Source organism: Miniopterus natalensis, chromosome 5 (assembly GCF_054644295.1).
Source record: "Miniopterus natalensis isolate mMinNat1 chromosome 5, mMinNat1.hap1, whole genome shotgun sequence".
Classification (NCBI taxonomy): Eukaryota; Metazoa; Chordata; class Mammalia; order Chiroptera; family Miniopteridae; genus Miniopterus; species Miniopterus natalensis.
Window position 1 is genome coordinate 34,436,301 of NC_142085.1, and position 23,048 is coordinate 34,459,348.

Sequence of the window (23,048 nt, forward strand, 5' to 3'; positions counted from 1 at the left end):
CGATGGATGTTTCTCTCCCTTTCCCTTCTTCTTGCTGTAAAAAGCAATAAAAATATTTTTTAAAGAATTCCTTTGTAAAGATCATTAATATTATCCATTTTGGATTAAATATTAGAGAATAGAGATTAAATACACAACACATTTATCTTTTTATCTATTTCCTGGGTACTCCAATAGCACCGTAATCCTATTTGTTCAGAGATGATCACATTAAGAGTTATAGTTAATTCCGTGTGAGTTAATCCATTCAACCCGGATGGACCGAGTGTAGTACTTTTTTTCTCCAATCCTGGGCACAGACCACATTTCCTAGCATCATAATAGACATCTACTTTGTTTGACGGATGACTGACCCGAGATTTGTTCAGACAATTTGAAGATCCTAATCACAGCAAGGGCACTCCCATGGCTCACCTGTCTGGAATACTCTGTCCTGGCACAGAACCAGGCTGCAACGATGGCAGTACCTCGGGCATTTATCCAGTTTATTTCATTAGTTCTAAAACTACACCAAATGTTCAGGTCAAGTGTTGAAGCCACATCTCTCAGGTCCGGGATTTTAAAACTGTGGGTCATTAAATTTGTAGATTATGACCAACATTTTGAAAACTAATATAGGCTTAATTATATCAAAGTACTGCGCACATAGCAATGGTAAATGCTGATTTGTCAACCTTATGTTCCCACTGTTTTATGTGTGCATTGGGTCACGTTGTTAAAGTGACGCTGCCTGAGAATCATGGCTAAACACGCTTGGGGAGTCTAGCAAGAAAAAGCCAGAGCGCTTCAGGAAGCCCCGCGCCTGAAAAGGAACAGACGGCCGCGCATTGATTCGCACAGACGTTCAGTTCACACGATTAAAGGAGCAGATTGGTCAAACCGTGAAGGTCCCGCCCACAAAGCCTCGCCCGCCAATGGGTGTGAGGCCACGGAGGATCCGCGCAAGGGCGGGGCGCGCCTCGCGCGGGCTCTGAAGTAGCGGCTGCGAGGACGCTCTGGTAGGTTAGCGACACGACGGCGCGGTCGGTGGTTCAGAGCAGGACGGGAACGACGTGGGACGCGCAGAGCCTTCTTCGCGGTGCCATGTCTAGGCAAGAAGCAGGCGCCAGCGCCTTCTCCTGGGTCGCTGCTTCTCAGCGAAGCTCGACAGTGCCCCAGGCTCCGGAATGGAGGCCGACGGAGGAGCCGAATCGAAGAGGTCGGGCGGGCCGTAGGGGCGGCAGAGGCAGCGACTGGAGGGACCCCTCCAGCCTCCAGCAGCCTGTGGCCGATGGTCCCCAGGAACCGCCGCTCTGCTTTGGCTTGAAGAACGACTGGGTCGGCGTGGTGATCGGTGAGAGCGTGAGGGTGGGTGTGTGGGGGCAGGGCCGGGAGAGGAAAGTGGGTGGGGCCGGGGGCGGAGCCTGGGCGGGGGCGGAGCCTGGGCAGGGGCACAGCCTGGGCAGGGGCACAGCCTGGGCAGGGGCACAGCCTGGGCAAGGGCATCCCCCGTGATATTTCCATTGGCTTTTGGTACTAGAATGAAGTCATTTAATGCACCTTTTGATGTTTACAGAGACAGTGTTGTGGAAGAGCAAACTTTTAGAAGACTTAGAAATCTTTGGGATGAAAGATCAGACCTTTGACAGCTTACCCCAAAATGAACAACAAAGCAGTGCTGAAATCAATTTGTTTGAGCACCGTATAAAAAAGGTGGAAGATACAGGGCTGCTCAGAGCAGTTGCCATATCTTGCACGTAGTTTAACTTAAATATGGTTTATCTGCTGAAAAACAGGATCTTTTTTCTTAGTATATCTTGAGTCTTACAAATTCATTTTTGAAAAGCACTTAGAATGATTGGAATTTAGACTTACCCCATTTATTGCCATTGAGCCTGAGGATGAATTCCAACAATTGACCATTAAGTATGAGAACTAACATTTTGTTTTACCCCCTTTTTAACCTGTTTTGAAAAAAATGAACAGATTTTGTAGGCTGCTATTAAATAGAACAATTTAAGACTGATTGCTTGACCAGCCAGAGATTAAGACTCAAAGATCTGAAGAGTGGTGCTCCATAAACGAAAGCCACTAAGTTTGCAATAAAAATCATTTAAGCTCTCATAACTTATTTAGCACCAGTGAAATGCAAGCACTCTGCTAAAGAGCACCCACTTGATGTTGACTCTGGGTTAAAACAATTAAAAATAAATACAATTTTAACTTACACGCAACAATTTTAATTGTCCAGTGTACAGTACAAAATTGTTAACTATAAGAATAAAGTTGCATCGTAGATATCTAGAACATTTTCATCTTGCATGGCTGAACCTACCCATTGAATATCTCTCCATTCCCCACATCCTTTATCCCTGGCAACCACCATTTTACTGTTTTTCTCAGTTTGATTACATTAGACCTCTCATAGAAATAGTCATGCACTATTTGTTTTTTTCATCATTGGCTCATTTCATTTAGCATAATGTCCTCAAGGTTCATCCCTGTTGTCACAAATGGCAAGATTTTTCTTTCTTTTTTTTTCCTTCGGGCTGAAAATGTTCATTTTATGTTCATGCCACGTTTTCTTTATCCAGTCATCTGTTGACAGACATTTACGTTGTTTCCATCTCTTAGCTATTGTGAATAATGCTGAAATGAGCATGGGAGTGCAGATATAATTTTGAGATGCTGACTTCAATTCTTTTGCGTGAATTCCTAGAAGTAGGATTGCTGGATCATACTGTAATTCTATTTTTAATTTTTTGAGGAACCTCTGTACTGTTTTCTATTGTGGTTGCACCAGTTTATGTTCGCATCAACAGTGCACAAGGGTTCCCTTTTCTCCACGTCCTCCCAAACACTTATCTCTTCTTCCCCCCCCCCCCCCCAATCTCTTACCTTTTTGATGATGGCCACTGTAACACTTACGAGGTGATTTCTCATTGTGGTTTTCAATTAGAATTTCCCTAATGATTTCAGTATCTTATCACATATGCCTGTTGGACATTTGTGTGTCTTTTTTAGAGAAATGTCTATTCAAGACCTTTGACTAGTTTTTATTGGATTTTGTTATTGTTGAGTTGTTGTGTGCAAGGATTCTAATTTCTCCACATCCTCAGATCTAATTAGTTTGCTTGGTCTGCTGATGAATCCTTAGTATGTACCTCCAGAAAAGGAGCCTTCCACCCACCAAAATTTGGAATAGAAAACACTTGCTTTCCTTTTTCCACACTGAAAGTGATTGGACCCCAGGAGCCTTTGTTTGGATAATCTGGGAAGGAACTAGAAAAGGTTCTTTGAGGAAAGTAGGTAAGTCCCCCTTACTGATATCAACTTGCTTTTAAAAAAAAAATTCCGTTATTTTTAAAAACAGGTCGTGGAGGGTCAAAAATAAAAGATATCCAAAGTACAACAAACACTAAAATACAGGTAAGTGGTATGTGTTCTTAAATCCCGAAAGAGCATAGTTCATTCTTACTTCTAGTTTCTGCTCAGTTATTAACATACTGTAGTAACTTAAATCAGATGCCAAAGCTGTTCATACTGCCATTCTTTTCAAAAACTCACCTAAGCTATGGGCCATTCCAGGTCTCAGTTTTTTGACTCATGGAGGTAAAAGTCTTTGTATATATATAAATAATTGATTTTTAGAGAGAGGGGAAGGGAGAGGGCAAGAGAGAAACATCCATGGGCTGCCTCCTGCCCGACCCCTACTGGGGCTTGAGCCTACAACCCAGGCGTGTGCCTTGATTGGGAATCAAATCAGCAACCTTTTTGGTTGGTGGTAGTGCATGGGATGATACCCAGCCAACTGAGCCATACCGGCCAGGACAGAGGTAAAAAGCTTTAGAGATAATCCTCCCTGAAGATTGAGGCCTCTGGGGACTATCTGGGGCTCTTTCTGACCCCCATTCCTCACACCTTGAGCTTTCCCTGTTTCCACTCTCAGTAAGCAGCCACATCATTCACCAAGCTCCCAAACCAGAAATCTCAGATTACTAGCTTCTCATTACCCTACAGCCAGCCCATCATTACTGAGCCCTTTCTATTTCCTGTATTCCTTAAGGGAAATCACAGCATTGGGGCATTCTCCCCTAACTGAAGCATCCTGTTCCTAGTGGTCCTCCTCTAACCATTCTCCGCTGTGGCCAGAGCAGTCTTTCTAAAACACAAATTATGTGTGTTCATGACCTTTTCCTGCATAAAAATCTTTCATAATATCTCAGACACTGACTGATAGCAATACTTTATTTACTTTATACTTTTATACTATTTGAGTGATTGTTGGTGGAGTGAGTGGCAAGGGGACTTCAGTCATACCAACTTTTTCCCTTGAATCTAGGTAATAAAAGGGTGTCCTGAAGCAGAAATCAAAATTTTTGGTAGCAAGGCAATGCAGACAAAAGCAAAAGCAGTGATAGATAATCTTGTTAAAAAACAACAAAATTACAGTTCACAACCCAGAGTTGGTAAGTAATTTTTGCCCACTAAAGCCCTGTAAAGTTTTTAAAATTTTCACTCAATGTTATAAGCCATGTTATAGCTGATGCTTTTCCTGATAATAAAGCTTTAGATTGCCCTCATTAAATCTAGCCTGTTATAGAATTTTTTTCTGTGGAATTCCAGCATGCTTTTTCCTCAAATGAAAACAATCTCCTTAGTTAAGCCTAGTAGTTTTACTTTTAGCCACAGATGAGTAAAAAAAAACCAAACTAATCTTTTAAACATACTTATACTTTTTTTTTTTTTTAATCCTTACCCGAGGATATTTTTTCCATTCCTTTTCAGAGAGAGTGGAAGGGAGACAGAGAGAGAGAAACATAGACATGAGAGACACACATCAATTGGTTGCCTCCTGCACACTCCCTGACCGGGGCCGGGGATCGAGTCTGCAATCGAAGTACCGAACCCAGGACCCTTCAGTGGGTGAGCCAACACTCTAACCACTGAACCACACCAGCCAGGGCTAAGACTGTTTCTTCATGTGTTAACCTGGTGTAACCTCTGCTCACAGGATTATAGTAAAAATTAAGTGATATGTGAAATTTATTAGTAGATACTAGACTCTCATGCTATTTAACTTCTCTGATAAGTTACATTATTTTCCATGTCATAAATCTAAAGTAGATTACTGATGATAAAAACCATGACCAGAATTGCCATGGTACTATAGCACTAAAACCCTAAATTTTATATTGCAAGCATTATTGTCTGGTTATTAAAACACAAAATAGTAAAATGGTTTTGAGGATTTTGTACTGGTAGGATTTGTTTTGAAACTAATTAGGTTAAAATATTTTAACAGATATTGTTGCATTCCAACCTTCTTTTCGAAGAGATGTAAGGACAGATAACAGTGTTGTTACAGAAGATCAGCCACTACTTGATTGGGATCAAATTCGAGAAGATGCTTTGAAATGGGGGGAAAAAAAGTGGGCAGGTTAGTGCTAATGTATTCTAACATTTACAGGTGGTGTCAGTGTTTCTCTTAATTTAAGTTTTTGTCCTCTATAAAATGTGTTACTTTTAGTAATGAAGTCTATATTAAAAATGATGATAAAATTTGCAATGCTACAGTTAGTTCCTAGGGCATGATACTTTTTATGTTGTCTGTGTTGTGATTTATGCTATAAATGGGAAATTTAAAATAAACTTACCTACACCTTGTCATATTTAAGGTAACTAACTTACTGCAAAAGTTTAATAAAATAGAAAATCAGGCCTGAGGGGAAAATGAAGGGAATAAACATGCTGGCCATGAGTTGTTAACATTGCTGTGATTGAGCAAAAGATGGTCTTAGAGTATCCTGACTAACAAGGACAAAATGAAGGGGAAAAAGTCTAATAAGCGTGCAGTTCTTGAGTAGAGATGTTGTTGTTTTAAAATTTGTTTAATTTTAAATGAAATTCTTACTTGGAATTATATATGGAGTAAAATGTTCCACATCAGTCACCAAATTTCAGTAAATTTGAGCACTAAATTTGGCTAACGGAATGAGGCAGTAATACATCATCATTTATTTAAAATTTTAAAAAGCTAATGCACTAATATGTCACAAATATTAATGATGATTAATTCCACTATGGCAGTCAGCCTGTCTGCACATTAAGTTTCCAGTGCCACCTTCACAATATATGTGTTGGGGAGATTTGGGATGGGTGGCCAGAAAAAGGATTTCAATTTGGAGGAGGTATGATAGGCACTTAACAAAGAAGATAAGGTAGTTTCTGAGGGTACAATAAGGATATTTTATTTCTAAACAGTAATGGGATAGACCTTCAAAGAAAAGGTAAAGTCAGTTTACTGTGTTTGAGAGAAGATTCATCAACTGTGATCATTGTGTCTTATAAAGCATGGTTTCTTTTCTTTTATACTTAATTTCATGCTTAAAGATCTCTTTCTTGTGTGAAAAATGTAATTGAAAAACAAACCAAAAAGGGAGATCTCCTAGATTCTAGCATAAGCCTGGCTGGCAAAGTGTGGAACAGCTGTCTAAAACTGTGGATGCAAGGTGAACTTGATATGTATTTTGGTTGATTTCTGTTACTTTGACTAAGTGTCAATGAAATGTAAGCTGTCATTATTTATCAAAATTTGAATTTTTATCTTTGTCCCAGATTTACCCCCAATTAAGAAAAACTTTTACATGGAGTCAGAAACAACAAGATCAATGTCACAAGCACAAATAGATATTTGGAGGTGGGTTGCTTTATTACTTCTTTAAATGAGTATTTGTATAATTATGTTATTAAATTAACTCAGGCAAAGATTTGAAATGATTGCATTTGAAGTCTACATCTTTCATATTCAAATGACTTGGTTACATCCTATTTGATATATTTTAGAGCATTGTTATCCAATGAAACTTTCTACAAAGATGGAAAATGGGATATATTTGTGTCTGATAGAATAGTCACTATCCACATATTGCTATTGAACACTTAAAATATTGCTAATATAATTGAGGAACTGAATTTTTAATTAAAAAATTTAAAAAGACACGTGGTTAATGCCTGCTGTTTTGAATAGCAGTTTTAGAGAATTGTTTCTGCAGTTAGAAATCATAAGAAATTGATCTGATATCTGAATGTTACAATAATTTCTTACTCTTCAATCTTTATTATCCAGAATTAAAGATCCCAATGACAACATTTTTTTCTATTAACATCTCTTATAAAACTAGGATCGTATAGCAGAAACAGTAGTTATTCTAGGGTTGGGGTGGGGCTCAGATCTTGGACAAGTAACTAATATTCACATGCCAAATGGGAATAATTCCCACTTCACAGGATTGTTGAGGTTAAAGTAAAGAAATAAAGCCCTGGCCATTGTGTCTTGGTTGAGCGTTCCCCTGTGCACTGAAAGGTCACAGTTCAATTCTCAGTCAGGTTACATATCCAGGTTGGATCCCTGGTGGGAGTGTGTGCCAGAGGCAACTGATCGATGTTTTTTCTCTCACATCGATGCTTCTCTCCCCCCCCCCCCCCGTAACCCCTCCCCCAAAAAACCCTCCCCCCAAAATCAGTTTAAAAAACAAACAAAAAATAAGTAAGGAAATATGTGTGGAACATTGTAGGCCCTCAAATATTTGCCAATCCGATTTGAATCATGAAGCATATAATTTTCAGGCTCTATTCTTAACTTTTCATGAAATTTTCATTGGCCCATTCATGCATACAGTGTAATTTTTTTCCTTCTTTCTGCAACTATTCTGATAAGAAAAGAATGTGCTCACCTCTATTTTTTAGTTATTACATTTTACTGTAACTTTACTAACAGTCTGATTTTAATGAGTTGCAGTTGAATTTCTAGATATGACCTGAACTAATGCTGGAAAATTTCTTGCTTGGGGAGTAAAGTGACCAAAACCAATATATTTGTTCTGTGTTTTTTTTAAAGGAAGGAAAATTATAATATAGTATGTGATGACTTGAAAGGTGGTGAGAAACGTCCTATCCCCAATCCTACCTGCAAATTTGAGGATGCCTTTGAAAGTTATCCTGAAGTTATGGAAAACATTAAAAAGGCAGGTTTTCAAAAGCCAACACCAATTCAGGTATGCTGAATAATTCTTTAATTCTAATATTTCACTGACCATTTTCCCCCCCTAAATAATACCTGTTAGAAGTTAAATCACCAGGGAGCAACTGTCCTTTATGAGCACCCCCAGCACTTCTTGCACCACCAGTTCCTAACACTCAGAAAATATTTTTTGAATGAAGTTTGAGACTGGGAGAGAAGGACACTTGACACAAAGAAATACACTTTTTATTTTACTGTTTATCATTCTGTTTCAGTCACAGGCATGGCCAATAGTTCTACAAGGAATAGATCTTATAGGAGTGGCCCAAACTGGAACAGGGAAGACACTCTCCTACTTAATGCCTGGATTTATTCACCTTGACTCTCAACCAGTGTAAGAATTTCTACAGCTGGCTTCTCTATAGGGTTTAATAGATATGGATACCAAAAGTTCACTTAAAGTTTCTTTGCTACATTGCATCAGTCAAAAGGTAATGCCTAGTCTCAGGGAAATACACTTGCATTGTGCTGGTGAAAGTATGAATTGACAAAACATTTTTGGGAAGCAATAGGTAGTACCTACCAAAAGTCTTAATAGTGAAGCATTGGAAACTATTTATTTATTTATTTATTTATTTATTTAATATATCTTTATTGATTTCAGAGAGAGGAAAGGAGAGGGAGAGAGAGAGACAGAAACATCAATGATGAGAGTCATTGATCGAGCCCGCAACCCGGGCATGTGCCCTGACCGAGAATCGAACCCTGATTGCCTGGATCCCAGGTCAATGCTCAACCGTTGAGCCACACCCAGCCTGGCGGAAACCATTTATTTAAATGATCATGTTCAGTACAACTGTGTGAGAGAATGTGTGGCACAGGAAAGCACTGGCCATGTTAAATGAACAGGCTTCTATCTGGGTCCTTGGATTTTTTTGTTTGGCTGTCTTTCTATATTTCTCCACTTTTTATGATGAATGCATGTGACTTTGTCACTCATTGCTACAAATTTTGAAAGCACTGAATGAACATACCATGTATCTGAGACAGGTACTTTAATAATATATTTTCTCCAAAGAGCTAGAGAGAAAAGGAATGGACCAGGCATGCTAGTCCTTACACCCACTCGAGAATTAGCTCTTCAAGTGCAAGCTGAATGTTCTAAGTATTCATATAAAGGTCTTAAAAAGTAAGTTATTTCTTTGGATATTCCTGCATCAGCATCTTAATCATTTGTAGCTTTATACATTCTCCCATTATTTTTCACACATTTCAAGAATCTTTTTGGCTCAGCATATGTCAGGCATTATCCCTGAACCAAAGCAGCTGTAGCCAGGGTGGTGGAATCAATAACAGTGATGCAAACATGGCTCTTTAGGACACACCACTGTGGGTTGATGGGTGTTGATAGTTCTCAGAAAGGGGCAAATACTACCAAAGGCATCTGATACTTTTTGATTTGTATACCTTTTATTTTATTTATACCCAAGATGCTTAGGCTGTTTGGGATTTTGAGTTGTGATGGGATATTCCTTGCCTGAACATGAACCTCTGTATTTTTTTTTAAGTGTTTGTATATATGGTGGTGGAGATAGAAATGGACAAATACAAGACCTGACAAAAGGTGTAGATATCATAATTGCAACTCCTGGAAGACTGAATGATCTGCAAATGAATAACTTTGTCAACCTGAAAAGCATAACCTACTTGGTAATCATGGAGTAGCGGTCTGGGATACTGGAAGAAAACTCATTAAAATAGTCTTTTCGAATGACTGTCCATTTTATAATGGTTTTAAATTGTAGGAATATTTCCCATTCCCTCTAATATGTTAAAATAAGGGCTTTAAGATAATTTTATTTTAATGTTTTTTATAAATGTTGGAAAATGTAGATAAGTACAAAACAAAATCAAAATCCATGTGGCTCTTTAGACATATAATTTTTTCATTAAATAGATTTAGAAACTATTAGCCAACTTAAAAATAATCAAGTCAATTTATGTTGCAACCATAGACTGCTTATTTTCTCCTGGAGGAATTAAAATAGTGGCTTAGGGGAAATGAGAAAAAATTACCTCAGTATTCATAAAGAGAGAGGACACACATATTAGCTACCTCTTATATCTAACCTAGCCACAAACATTTTTAATGCAGGTATTAGATGAAGCCGACAAGATGCTGGATATGGGATTTGAACCCCAGATAATGAAGATTTTATTGGATGTACGCCCAGACAGGCAGACTGTTATGACAAGGTAGGTATATGACTAATTGGTAGCCTACAACATAGAAATCAGTGGAATAGATTCCATTCTTTGGTTGATTTCCCCACAGGATTTTCAGACCATTTCTTGAGACTATTTTGAGATCCTTAGGTGAAAGATATGTCATCACTTAGTATAGCAACTCAGTGTATCAGTATAATAAGGGCTATTGGGTTTCCTAAGTTACAGGTAGAGTTTCTATAAAAACATAGAGGGGACTCCTGGAGGGGAGACTGCGTTTCAGACTGGGGTCTTACATTTGAATAAGTGATCCTCTTTCCTTAGGGGTAAACATTTGATTACTGAGTACTTTCTTGCCCAAGGTGAAACTGAGGAAGCAATGATTGTTATTAAATGTAGAATGATCTTACCCTAGCCAGTGTGGCTCAGGTGGTTGGGCATCAATCCTGGGCACCAAAAGATTGCTGGTTTGATTCCCCATCAGGGCACATACCTGGGTTTTGTACTCGATCCCCAGTCAGGACATGCAGGAGGCAACCGATCAATGTTTCTCTCCCTCTCCCTCTCTCTCTAAAAATCTATTTTTAAAAATCTTTTTTTTTTTTTAAATAAATGCAGAGTGGTGTATAAACCATTTTCTTCTTTGTGTCATTAGCATTAAAAAGTAGTATATAATTGAACTATACTAAATTTGCTCACTTTTTAAAAAAATATATTTTTATTGATTTTAGAGAGAGGGAGGGAGAGGGAGAGAGAGAGAAGCATCAATGTGAGAGAGAAACATCAATCAGTTGACTCCCGTGGGACGGAACCCACAACCAGGGAATGTGCCCTGACTGGGAATTGAACTGGTGACCTTTTGGTGCACAGGATTACACTCAACCAACTGAGCCACACCAGACAGGGTTCTCACTTTGTTTTCTCACTAATTACTGTGAAAGTATATATATATATGGTTAAGAGACATTTGAATTTGTATATCCTTTCATCGTTATACTTAAAATGTTCTTTTTTGGCATAACACTTAGTTTTGCCTGCTGACATTGTATGAAAAATACAAGGTTTTTACTTTTTTTTTTATAAAGGCCAAGAGAAATCTAACACTTGAATTCATTTTACCTTTTCAAAGATTAGAATTTAAGGTATAAGTCTCCTTCACCTTTGGTTTATAACCCTGTTCATTAAACATATTTAAAGGTTTCCTCTAGTAGCTTCAGTAAAGCTGAACAGTTCTTTGTGAAGCATATATTTTCTGTAAAATCTGTCTTATTGAAAAGTACTAAATTTGTCTTTCATGAGCAATTTGGTTTGTAGCATTCTTAGGGAAACTTAGTGATGTTTGATTTGTAATAAATTTTTAATGTTTGCTTACCTTGTTTTATTTCCAGTGCAACATGGCCATATGCGGTCCGTCGACTTTCACAATCTTATTTGAAAGAGCCAATGATTGTATATGTTGGTACTTTGGATCTAGTTGTAAGTTTGTTTTTTATTACTATTTCAAAATATATTTCTTTTTTCCCCCCAGTTCAAATGGAGAACTTTATTTGATTGCTTAATGTGCTATCACATTTATTTTTTATTAAATTTATTGGGGTGACATTGGTTAATAAGATCATATAGGTTTCTAGTGTACATTTCCACAATACGTGATCTGTATATTGCATTGTGTGCCCACCACCCAAAGTCAAATCATCTTCCAAAATATACTTTGTGTTTTGGCAAGTCTCCTCTGCCCACTCCCTAATTTTAGAGCAAATATTAGATACATATGATTTTATCAATAAATATTTCAATATATATGTCTAAAAGACTAATTTAAACATAACTGTAGTATATCTCACACTTAAAATTTTAATAATCCTTTAATGCCATAGGATATCCAGTCAGTGTTCCTATTTTCCTGATATCTCATTTTTATTAACCCTGTTAGAATCAGGTTCTGAACAAGGTCTACATCTGTGCATATATTTAAGCCTGGTGTTCTCTTTTTTGTGAAGTTAAGGTAGGTCAGTGGGTAAGATGATGATAGTAATTATACAATTTATAACTAAAAATCTCCATTATATCTCCCTTCCATTATAAAGTTCTCTGGCCTTTCACTTAATATTTGTAATTGGCCTTTCAATTAATCATTAATGAAAATTGCCCCTTTTTACTTAGTCTCTAGTAATAATAACTGTTCATTGCCAAGGCTCATTTCATTAGATTTCATGAAAGGCAAGATAAATGGTTGGTTCTTTCCTTTCATTAAATGCTATTAAAGTCTATTTTATCTCTGGGTCAAAAAATGATACCAATGATATTTTGAAATTTTGCATTAAATTGTCAAAATACTCATAGATGGGGTGGAGGGGGTCAGTGGGGGATAAGGGGGGCATCTGTAATATTTTCAACAATAAAGATAATTTTTTAAAAATGTGTTTGTTATACACATAAACTCTTGTATATAAGCTAATTATTTCCTTCGTTGTAAGGGCTATACTCAAAATTCATGATAGCTTTTGTAAGATTAGCCTTACCCCATAGTTATTTCTTTTTCTACAATGGTAACCAAATACTTTCAACACACTACCAAGTATTCAAGAGTTTCCAATGCACATGAAGCCTGTATAATTTTGTTAACCAGTATTACTCCAATACATTCAATAAAAAGGGAAAAAAAGAAATCTAAAAAAAAAAGACTTTCCAACTTCTCTTGGGTGAATAAGTAATAAAAAGTGAAAGTCTGAGCTACAAATCCTTGAATAGAAATAGTTTTTCAAGGACCTGCTTTTTTCCCTGTTAGCAGTTTATTAAAGCAGTTTATTAATCAATGATGGAAATAAGATGTATTCTGAGCCAAGGTGTGGGATTTGCCTGTAAATGTTGATGTACTATGATCTTTGAATCTTTTAGGCTGTAAGTACTGTAACACAAAATATAATTGTCACCACAGAAGAGGAGAAACGATCTCATGTCCAAACCTTCTTAGAGAGCATGTCTCCCAAAGACAAAGTCATAGTGTTTGTCGGCAGAAAAGCTGTGTAGGTATTTTATTCTTTTACATCCTTAATCATCAGTCAAATTGATTTATTTAGCATTATTTCTGTTTGTATACTAATTTCAAATGGGGGTGGATATGTCAGACTTTTGCTAATAGAAGTAAAATAGAATTGATGGTGGTATTAGAATAAGCACTTAATATCACTAACTTGATCTTTTGCTTCAGTGCTGATCACTTATCAAGTGACCTGATTCTCCGACATATATCAGTAGAATCTCTGCATGGCAACAGAGAACAGAGCGATCGAGAGAAAGCATTAGAAAACTTTAAAACAGGTACATTTATGTAATTACTATTTGTTGCATTTCAAAAAGAGTACAATGCATGTGGTTGGCTGAATGACAGCTCCTCCTCATGGCACCCATTTCTAAGTCCTGTCCTCAGTTTACAGACCCCGAAACTATACTTGTTAGAGCTCTGAATAATAATCAGACTCGCCAAACTATCCAGACTCATAGAGCTAATGTTTAAACCTGGGTATCAAGGCAGTAATTTGCAATGGGCGATATTTCTATTAATTTACCTGAGATGCATGTATCTTTGTGACATGGCTCAGATGATTCAGGGACCATTTGCTGAACCATGGTATCTATTGTGTTGTAAATTGCCTGCAATTAGAAATAAAGACTAAATAAATATCCCTTTCCCACTTTCACTACCTTAAGTGTTTTAATATTAAAGGCAATAATACATCACCTGATTAGAAATTAGAAAATATACTTTCTGATATGTCTTGGGTTGGTTTATGCAAGAATGTGTCTATATTTTTTTGTCTTTACTCTTTAGGTAAAGTGAGAATACTGATTGCTACTGACTTAGCATCTCGAGGTCTCGATGTCCATGATGTCACACATGTCTATAATTATGATTTTCCCCGGAACATCGAAGAATATGTGCACAGAGTAGGACGCACTGGAAGAGCAGGGTAAGTAAGCATAGTCTACCCGTGAGAAGCCAACCCTGGCTCCTCGTTACTCCCCTCACAGACATTTGTACCTAGAAAACTGTTTTGTTCTCTCTTGCCTGTAAATTTTCTGAGTCACCCTAGAACCTGCTTTGTTACTTTATTTCTGTTCAATTGGCCTGTTCCAGGTTCAACCAGACCCTCTGTGGTTAGCGACAGGTAACTTTCCAATTCCACTCTTCACTTTATATCTATAGTGTCACAAAACTGATATTTACCCAGTGGTTACTCTTGTCTAAGTTGGCGTATGTAAGAGGACCTTTTTTCCGAGAGCACCACTATCACAGACACCTAGTACTGTGTTGTTTAAACAACTGCATTGTTTAGATTCCATATTGCTGTTTGAGTGATGCTAAGTCCTGATGTATAATACATATTTGGGCTTGTTAAAAACTTGAGGTTTTGCTGCAGCTGTTTTTAGTCTAGTTTGCTAACTGAATAATGAATATAAATTATAAATCAAATTACATGAGTTTTTCTCCCCCCTTAAGGAGAACTGGAGTGTCAATTACCCTTATCACTAGAAATGATTGGAGGGTTGCCAATGAATTAATTAACATTCTGGAAAGAGCAAATCAGGTGAGAATATAAAACTCATTAGAATGCTACCTCGTATCACTTTTCTAATGTTCAAATAATTTCATTTCTTCTAAGTACTGGAGCTTACTGGTTACCAGGAAAGACAGATAATTAAAAAGTAATTGGAAATGTTATGAGCCCTGGCAGGGTAGCTCAGTTGGTTAGAGAGTTGTCCCCATACACCACAGTTGCAGGTTCAGTCACTGTTCAGTGCACATACAAGAGCAACCAATGAATGCATAAATAAGTGGAACAACAATTCTCTTTCTCTCTCCCCTCCTAAAATCAAAACAAAAACATGTTATGAGGACTGTCACCCCGCACAGATGAGGAGCTATAATATCATATAATTGGGGAATCTAGTCTAGTGGGGGTGTGCATCACAGAAAACCCTGCTGAGGAAGAAAACGGGTTAGGAGAGCTGTAGAAGAATGGGATAAGCATTCCAGAGGGGAGCACATTCAGGCCTGGAGATGAGAAAGGACATAAAGTGGCACCAGGTAAGGCAAGTTAAGGGCACTGGGAAGCAACTGGGAGCTGTACCAATAGGGGAGCAGTATAATGATGGGTATTTTTAAGATCAGTTTGATTCTATAGCTTGCAGATAAATTCGGAGTTTAATATGCAGGGAGACACATTTCATTCTGTTTGAAAGATGTCATGTAAACAGCTCTGGACATTGTCTGAGTGAAATGGTCTGGAGGCATTTTAGTATATTGTGGAAAAGCTGTTATACTAAAGGAATAACCTCAATCCTGAAGACACTTTTAATGGTTTCAGAGTATCCCAGAGGAGCTTGTGTTGATGGCTGAAAGATATAAGGCAAATAAACTGAAAAAAGAAGTGGAAAAAAAATTGGGAAGACCCCAAGGAAAACCTAAGAAGTATTATTATTAGTGCCTATTGAAAAGTGGTTCCAGCTGACTTATAGGAGGTAAAATTTGAGTAACACATGGTCTTTCAAATCCCTGTTTTCCTTACTGAGGCTTTCTTAGTATGTTTACTGCAATCAGCATTATCTCTAAGAGTTATTAACACAATAAATGTTTAGTTGTTATTCTTTATCTGTTATCTAAATTCCAGTTAATACATCTTATTTAGAGTTAGAACTATTAATTCTTTAAATTGTACAGAAAGATCAAGAGTGTACTGCAGTTGGTGGAGGTGTAAATTGTCATAACCTCTTCAGAGCAATTTGGTAATGTATCAGTGAAAATATACTTACCTTTTGATCCAGCATCTTCTCTTTGAAGAATGTATTGTATAAGTACATCTGCATATACAAGTAAAGGTTTATTATAGCAGTATTTGTAGGAGGAAAAGACTGTAAATGTCTAGAGGGCACCAAATGAATAAACTGTGAAGAAAATATTTTTGCAAATCATATTTCTGGTAAGGGATTAATATCCACTATATAGAGAACTAAAACTTAACAAAAACAAACAGCCCGATTAAAAAATGGGCCAAGGTCTTGAACAGACATTTCTCCAAAGAAGCTATACAGGGTGGAGCAAAAGTAGGTTTACAGTTGCAAGTACACGAAACAGTTTATTCTTGTATTATTATTTATTAATTATTGTATAATTTCTCCATACCAACAACTGTAAATCTACTTTTTACCCAACGTGTACAAATGGCCAACAAACATGAAAAGATGCTCAGTCTCACTAGTCACTAGGGAAATGCAAATAAAACCACAATGAGATCACCTCACACCCAGTAGGATGGCTATTATCAAATAAGCAGAAGATAACTGTTGGCGAGGACGTGGAGAAACCGAAACCCTTGTGCACCGTTGATAGGAATGTAAAATGTGGCATTCAGTATCCGAACTCTGGCAGTTCCTCAAAAAATTAAAAACATGATCCAGCAAATCTACTTCTGGGTATATATCCAAAAGAATTGAAAGCAGAATCCCTAAGAAGTATTTGTACACCCATGTTCATAGCAGCTTTCTTCACAATGGCCAAAGGTGGAGGCAACCAGATGTGAGGGAATGGATAAACAAAGTGGTGTGTAAGAGGAAATTCAGACACGAGCTACAAAATGGATGACCCTTGAAGACATTATGTGAAAGGAAATCATGCTAAGTGAACTAAGGACAAATATTGTGTGATTGCACTTACCTGAGGTACCTAGAGAAGTCAAGAAATAGAGACAAAGTGGAATGGTGTTTGCCAGGAGCTAGTGGGAGAGGGGAAATGGGGAGATGTTTAATGGGTATGGAGGTTCAGTTCTGCAAGGTGAGAAAGTTCTGGAGATTGGTTATAGGAGTTGGTTATAGAACTTACACTTTAACACTACTGAAATGTGTACTTAAAAATGGTTAGGATGGTAAATTTTGTTATGTATTTCATCACAATTAAAAATGTTTTAAAGGATTTGGGAACAGCAGTTTATGTTTTTTTCTGCTTATTTTTCAGAATTCAAGATTTTTTACAGATATACTACTTAAGCTATATGGAAGTATGGAAACATGCTGGCAGTGTTTGAAAAGACTTGACTGATTCTTAAAGTAATAGTGATTTAAAATGTAGAATTCAATATTGTATACTTTAATAAAGTAAAAAGTACTTAAACTTGAGTTGGAAATATTTTTAATGGATATTAAGGAATGTAGCATTAAAATTTGTTCACTTTTTACTATCTTTTTATTTAAAAAAATAAAAGTAAATTTTGTCTCCTGTAATGTTGCTGTATTAAGGTCAATCTTTAAAGGGTTTGAAGCTTGTTTGGATATTGTCATGACAGTGAAAAAGATACTGTTAACAAAATAAAAATTTTTCTGTGATAAAAAATGAGCTGATCTCTGTCTTTCTGTATAGTCCTTTAATTTTTTTTTTTTTTTTTTTAATATATCTTTACTGATTTGAGAGAGGAAAGGAGAGGGAGAGAGATAGAAACATCAATGATGAGAGAGTCATTGATCGGCTGCCTAGCCCGCAGCCCGGGCATGTGCCCTGACCAGGAATCGAATCCCAATCTCCTGGATCCTAGGTCGATGCTCAACTGCTGAGCCACGCCTGGCTGGGCTATGTAGTCCTTTAATTTTATGTTTATTAAATAGTATTTTATTCGGGGGCTGTTTTAAGTCATTACACTTCACCTACTTTGAATTGAAACAGTAAAAGGATTTCATGCAAACAAAATATGTAACAGCTGCTTCTTACATTTTAGCCTATAGCTCTGTGCTAAGGTAAATCCTAGGAGAATAATTTCATTTCCATGAACTAATAATACTTGACTAATAATACTCCCCACCTTTCCCTTACAGTTTTGTGTAGTTTCCTATATTTGTGTATGATAGTTACTTGTATTAACATTGACTATTTATGTAGATATTTGTATCTGTGTATAATTAGGCTTTCATCATCTCATGTTATTCATGCAATAATAGTTTCCTGGTATTAGTATTAAGAAGATTAATAAAAATCAGAAAGGGAAATAAAGGTAAATGTATAAATTAATGAATTAGAAAATACAGAGCTCACTGAAAACCAACACTTGGTTCTTTAGTAAGACCCATCAAATAGACAAATTTCTGGTAAGTCTGGGTGGGGAGGGAAGAACAGCTCTTCCCGCTCTAACTACCTTAGTGATATAGAGGCATAAAATTTTAAGAACAGTGTTTAACATTATGTCAACCAATACGAATTCATAAGCTTGGCTGTATTTTCCTAAGTTACCAAAATTAACTCTGGTAGTTAAGCTGAGTAGAAAAAACAGAAGAAACATAAAATGTAATCAACCAGAGGCCTTCAACAAGAAGGTAAATCCTGCATACCAGGAAATTTAAAAAGAGTTTTTCAAAGCTCATTCTATAGCATAACTGGTATCAGAGCTGAGAAACAGCATTAAATCAAGCCATTCTCCCTTCTGTACATAAATCTAGAAAATAACAGCAGTCTGATTACTGCAATGGAATGAAATGCCAACGCTAGGAAGGGTGAGGCAGTTCTATCTATACAGATGTGAAGCTCAGGTTCCTATTGCCTCAGTGGTCCAAGGAGCCTCCAGAAGCAACCCTGATTTGAGGAGCTTCGTTCGCTGACTGCTAATATACCCCAGAAGCCTGGCAAATGCAAACAAATCCTCTTTAAAGGGAGGTGCCTACATCCTAGACCAAAGAGAATCTCAGGAATAATAAACAGCACTCAGGAAAAACATAACCATGTACCACAAAGGAGACCAGAAAACAATAGAAACAGTAGTGGTAAACTACAAACACAAATTATCAGACATATTATAAAGCTATGATTACTAGGTAATTAAACTTCAGGATTCAAAATACCTGCCAGAAATAGGAAACTATGAAAAGTGATACAGCAGCACCCTGACCGGGTAGTTGAGTTGGTTAGAGTGTCGTCACAATACGCCAAGGTTGTGGGTAAAATCCCTGGTCATAGCACATACAAGAATCAACCAATGAATGGAACAGCAAATCAATGTTTTTCTTTCTCTCTCCCCCCTAAAACATCAATTAAAATATAATAAAAATAAAATTTTTAAAGTGACATAGCAGATGAGAACAAGAATCAGATAAAACTTCTAGAAATGAAAAGAATATATACTGAAAAATTTCAAACTCAAGGACCACAGGTAAAATCAGGAAAGTGGAATGATGATATTGTTCAAACCAGGGAATAGATATGAGAATATAATATCCTCCTGTTTTGGTGTGTACATATATATGTGCATAATAAAAATAATTTTAAGGCATTTACCAGAGAATTAGACATAATTTAACACTAAATAAGTGAACTAGAAGATAAGTCAGAATGCAGCACAGGACAACAAAGACAGAAAATACAAAAGAGGGTTAGGCAATAGAAAATTCAGAAGTTCGAACATACACTTAACTAGAGTCCCAGAGAAGAGAGAGAGATTAGGGCCAGGCCAACATTTGAAGAGATATGGCTGAGAATTTTCCAGAAAATTGATAAAAAAAATATCCACACAATCGAGCTCAATGAATCTCATGCAGGATAAAAAGATATACAGTTATACATGTAATAATGAATTTCAGAATACCAAAGACAGAAATCCTACAATCAGCCAGAGAAGAATTAGGTTAGAAATGCTATCTCCCTGGGTAGTGGAATAGGCAATTTTAACTTTCTTTTTTCACACTTAAATGTAAGCATCTGATTTTGTTCCATATTTTTAAATGTAGGCATTTTAAAATTTTCTCATTTTTATCAAAAAGTCATATGTGCATGTAGTATACAAAAGCAAATGGTTCTATAAGGCTTATTCTTAAAAAGTAGCTCCCAGGCCTTCTTTTCTTCATTTTTCATGACTAACATGCAACCATTTCATCTTTTAGCTATTTCTAAATTACATGCTTATATGGCATTGTCTCGGTTTTTCAAATTTGATATTTCTACTATTTTTCCACTATAAGAAATTTAACATTTCTACTAATTTTCCACTGTAAGAAACATACCTGTGATGGTCACTCTTAGATTGGTTCCAAAACCCCCAACTCCTGGGGTTCCTCTCTAGATAGGTAGTAAAGAATTTAATCTAATTCAAAGATGGGTCTTGCCTTTGCTGTTGGCTTCTGGGATATAATCACAGAGCCCTTGGAACATGCCACAAAATCTAACAATATGATTTATGGTGGGGCTTTGGGTCATACCACTTAACTTCTTGAGGGCTTGGGAACTGAAGTTAGATCTCTGGGCCACCAACCACTGACCTCCAATGAAGACTCTGGGTACTGAGGCTTAGGTGAGCGTCCCTGGCTGGCAATATTGCATGTGTATTATTTCACATCAATGCTGAGAAGAATGCATCCATGACTCCACAGAAAGGAACAGAAGCCCTGCGTTTGGTGCCCTCCTCGACCCTGCTCTATGCCCTTTCTCCCTTGGCTCATTAACCTGTATCTTTATCTTGTAATAAACTCATGGTTACAACCATGAGTTAAAGGTTTCAGCAAGTTCTCTTTCCAGTGAATTATCAGACCTGGGAGTGACTTGGGGGCATCTCCCGAAGCCGCGACTGTGTCAGAAGTGAGGGGGGTTCTGTGTGGACTGTTTTGGGTAAACTGACACAACATCCTTGGGTGGTTCCCCTGCCCTTTCCTACAGGAGAAACTCTCCACTTGCTTCCGACCAATTAAACATGGTAAAGGCGGTGGGATGGAGGACTGAGTATGTAATTCTGGAAAAGAAAGCTGCAGGGCCCCTCCTGCTGGAATCTCTCCCTCCCCGGCTGATTTTGAAGTTAGCAGCCACGTCTGTGTGGGCTGCCAATGTCAGGCGGCTCTGGTGGCAAGAAGCCCAAGGCAGTTTCTAGCAGCTGAAGGCAACCTCTGGCCAACAGTCAGAAAGAAACGGAAGGCCTCAGCCTTTCCACCGTAAGTACTGAATACTGCCACGAGTGGACCCTTCCCATTCGCTCCGCAGAGACTACGGCCCCAGCTGACGCCTTGATTGGAGCCTCGTGCGACCCTGTGCAGAATCCTGACCCACCGAAACCATGATAATCAGTGAGTTGTTTTTAAGTCACCGGGTTTGAGATAGCTTGTTATGCATAATAGGAAATAAATACAATGCAACCCACTCTACCACCGCTATCGCCACACTAGCACTCAGGCTGTTGCCCTATCTTCCCCATAGAATTAATCATAATTTTAATAGCCAAGGTTATGTTACCTTGACTTCATAAATATTTGAATACTGCTGAGCAATATTCTCGAATCTGACTAATTTCTTTCGCACACATTCATTTTTTCCTGAAGTAGGTTGGATTTTTTGTGTGCCTAGTTTTCTACTTATTTATCATTCGTTGTCTCCAAAACTCCCCTCCAAATGTCTAATTTTTCTCTTAGCATGTTCAAACAGAGTAGATTGTTAAACAAGATACATAAAATACACAAACCATAAAAAAGAAGACTGACAAATTCAACTATGTTAAAAATTTAAAATCTTGGCCCTGGCCAGGTAGCTCTGTTGGCTAGAGTGTCATTCTGATACACCAAGGTTGCAGGTTCAATCCTGGGAAGGGCACATACAAGAATCAGCCAATGAATGGGTAAATAAGTGAGCAACAAATCAATGTTTCTCTCTCTCCCTTTCTCTAAGAAATCAATTACAAATTTAAAAAAATCAAAACCTTGTTTACTAAAAGAGGTAGTAAAATGGTAGACTATCCACACAGTGGAAGGAGTTTTCATTATGTGGACAACCAACAAAGCATAAGTACTGTCGTGCGCTGCTTAACAAGGGCGTGTTCAGAGAAATGCATCATTAGGCAATTTTGTCATTGTGTGGACATGACTGACCGCACTTACAGGAACCTAGGTGGGATAGCCTACTACACAGCGAGGCTATGTGGTATAGCTGTTGCTCCTGGGTTACAAACCTGTACAGCATATTACTGTATTGAATACTGCAGGCAACTGTACACAATGGTATTTGTATATTTAAACATAACTAAACATAGAAAAGGTACAGTAAAAATATAGCATAAAAGATAAAAATGTTTGGAGTGAAGTGTTTTACTTTTCATTGGAGAAGACAAAACAGGGTGTTATTCATGTTATTGTTTTATAGGAGTGACAAAAGTACATATACCTTGCCTTGTTTAGAGGCAAATTCATATTTATAAATATTTTGTTTGTTTTTTCCTCCATGAAACATATGCAGTAATCACTTGCCAGGAAGGTGAGTTTTTATTGTTTTTAAGGAGAGACACTCTCCAATTGAAGGTGATTGATATAGGGAACAGTTTGTATTATATATAACCCATATATTTGACTGCAGGTTGCAAAGTTTAAAAAAATGATGGTTGCCCTAACATTTAGGATAGGACACGGTTTCCAAAGATATTTGTATGTTGAACAAAGCCCACCAGTTTTATGAAGGCAATGGTCATTTCTAATATTGCCTCTTGCCACCTTCCACACATCTTTGCTTGGTGAAAAGTGCTGTTCAATAAGTGCTTGATGAACAAAGGTGATAACTATGTATTTTGCCTTTCTCATTCCAATCTGGTAAAGCTTTTAGATTTAAAATACTCCTTTTGCTTTATATTCCTTGACTAATCTCTTTCCCAAAATAATCAATCATTTTATTAAGACAGGGGAACAACTGTTTATTTGTTGTTGTCAATCATTACTGTGAAAATTTCAAACATTCCAATTATTACAGTCACTCTAATTTCTGACTCTTTAAAAATATCACATGATCTCACCTATATGTACAATCTAATGAACAAACTAA

General features: G+C 37.2%; 1 protein-coding gene across 1 annotated transcript; it reads left to right on the forward strand.

The window, feature by feature from the left end:
• The first annotated feature begins 1,030 nt into the window (after positions 1-1,030).
• DDX43 (DEAD-box helicase 43) lies at positions 1,031-17,615 on the forward strand. The gene is made up of 17 exons (XM_016205741.2): positions 1,031-1,333; positions 3,353-3,408; positions 4,322-4,448; positions 5,285-5,419; positions 6,598-6,679; positions 7,880-8,036; positions 8,278-8,396; positions 9,081-9,191; positions 9,571-9,712; positions 10,158-10,258; positions 11,617-11,704; positions 13,127-13,254; positions 13,440-13,549; positions 14,061-14,199; positions 14,730-14,817; positions 15,598-15,751; positions 17,241-17,615. Exons 1-16 carry the CDS (start codon positions 1,084-1,086, stop codon positions 15,712-15,714), a joined length of 1,950 nt encoding a protein of 649 aa, XP_016061227.2. The 5' UTR covers positions 1,031-1,083; the 3' UTR covers positions 15,715-15,751; positions 17,241-17,615.
• Positions 17,616-23,048: the final 5,433 nt, after the last annotated feature.

Coding starts and splice junctions, on each gene's coding strand:
- DDX43 (XM_016205741.2), top strand. CDS start 1,084: ATGTCTAGGCAAGAAGCAGGCGCCAGCGCCTTCTCCTGGGTCGCTGCT. Junction 9,192..9,570: donor TCATATAAAGGTCTTAAAAA/GTAAGTTATTTC, acceptor TTTTTTTTTAAG/TGTTTGTATATATGGTGGTG. Junction 10,259..11,616: donor AGGCAGACTGTTATGACAAG/GTAGGTATATGA, acceptor TTTTATTTCCAG/TGCAACATGGCCATATGCGG.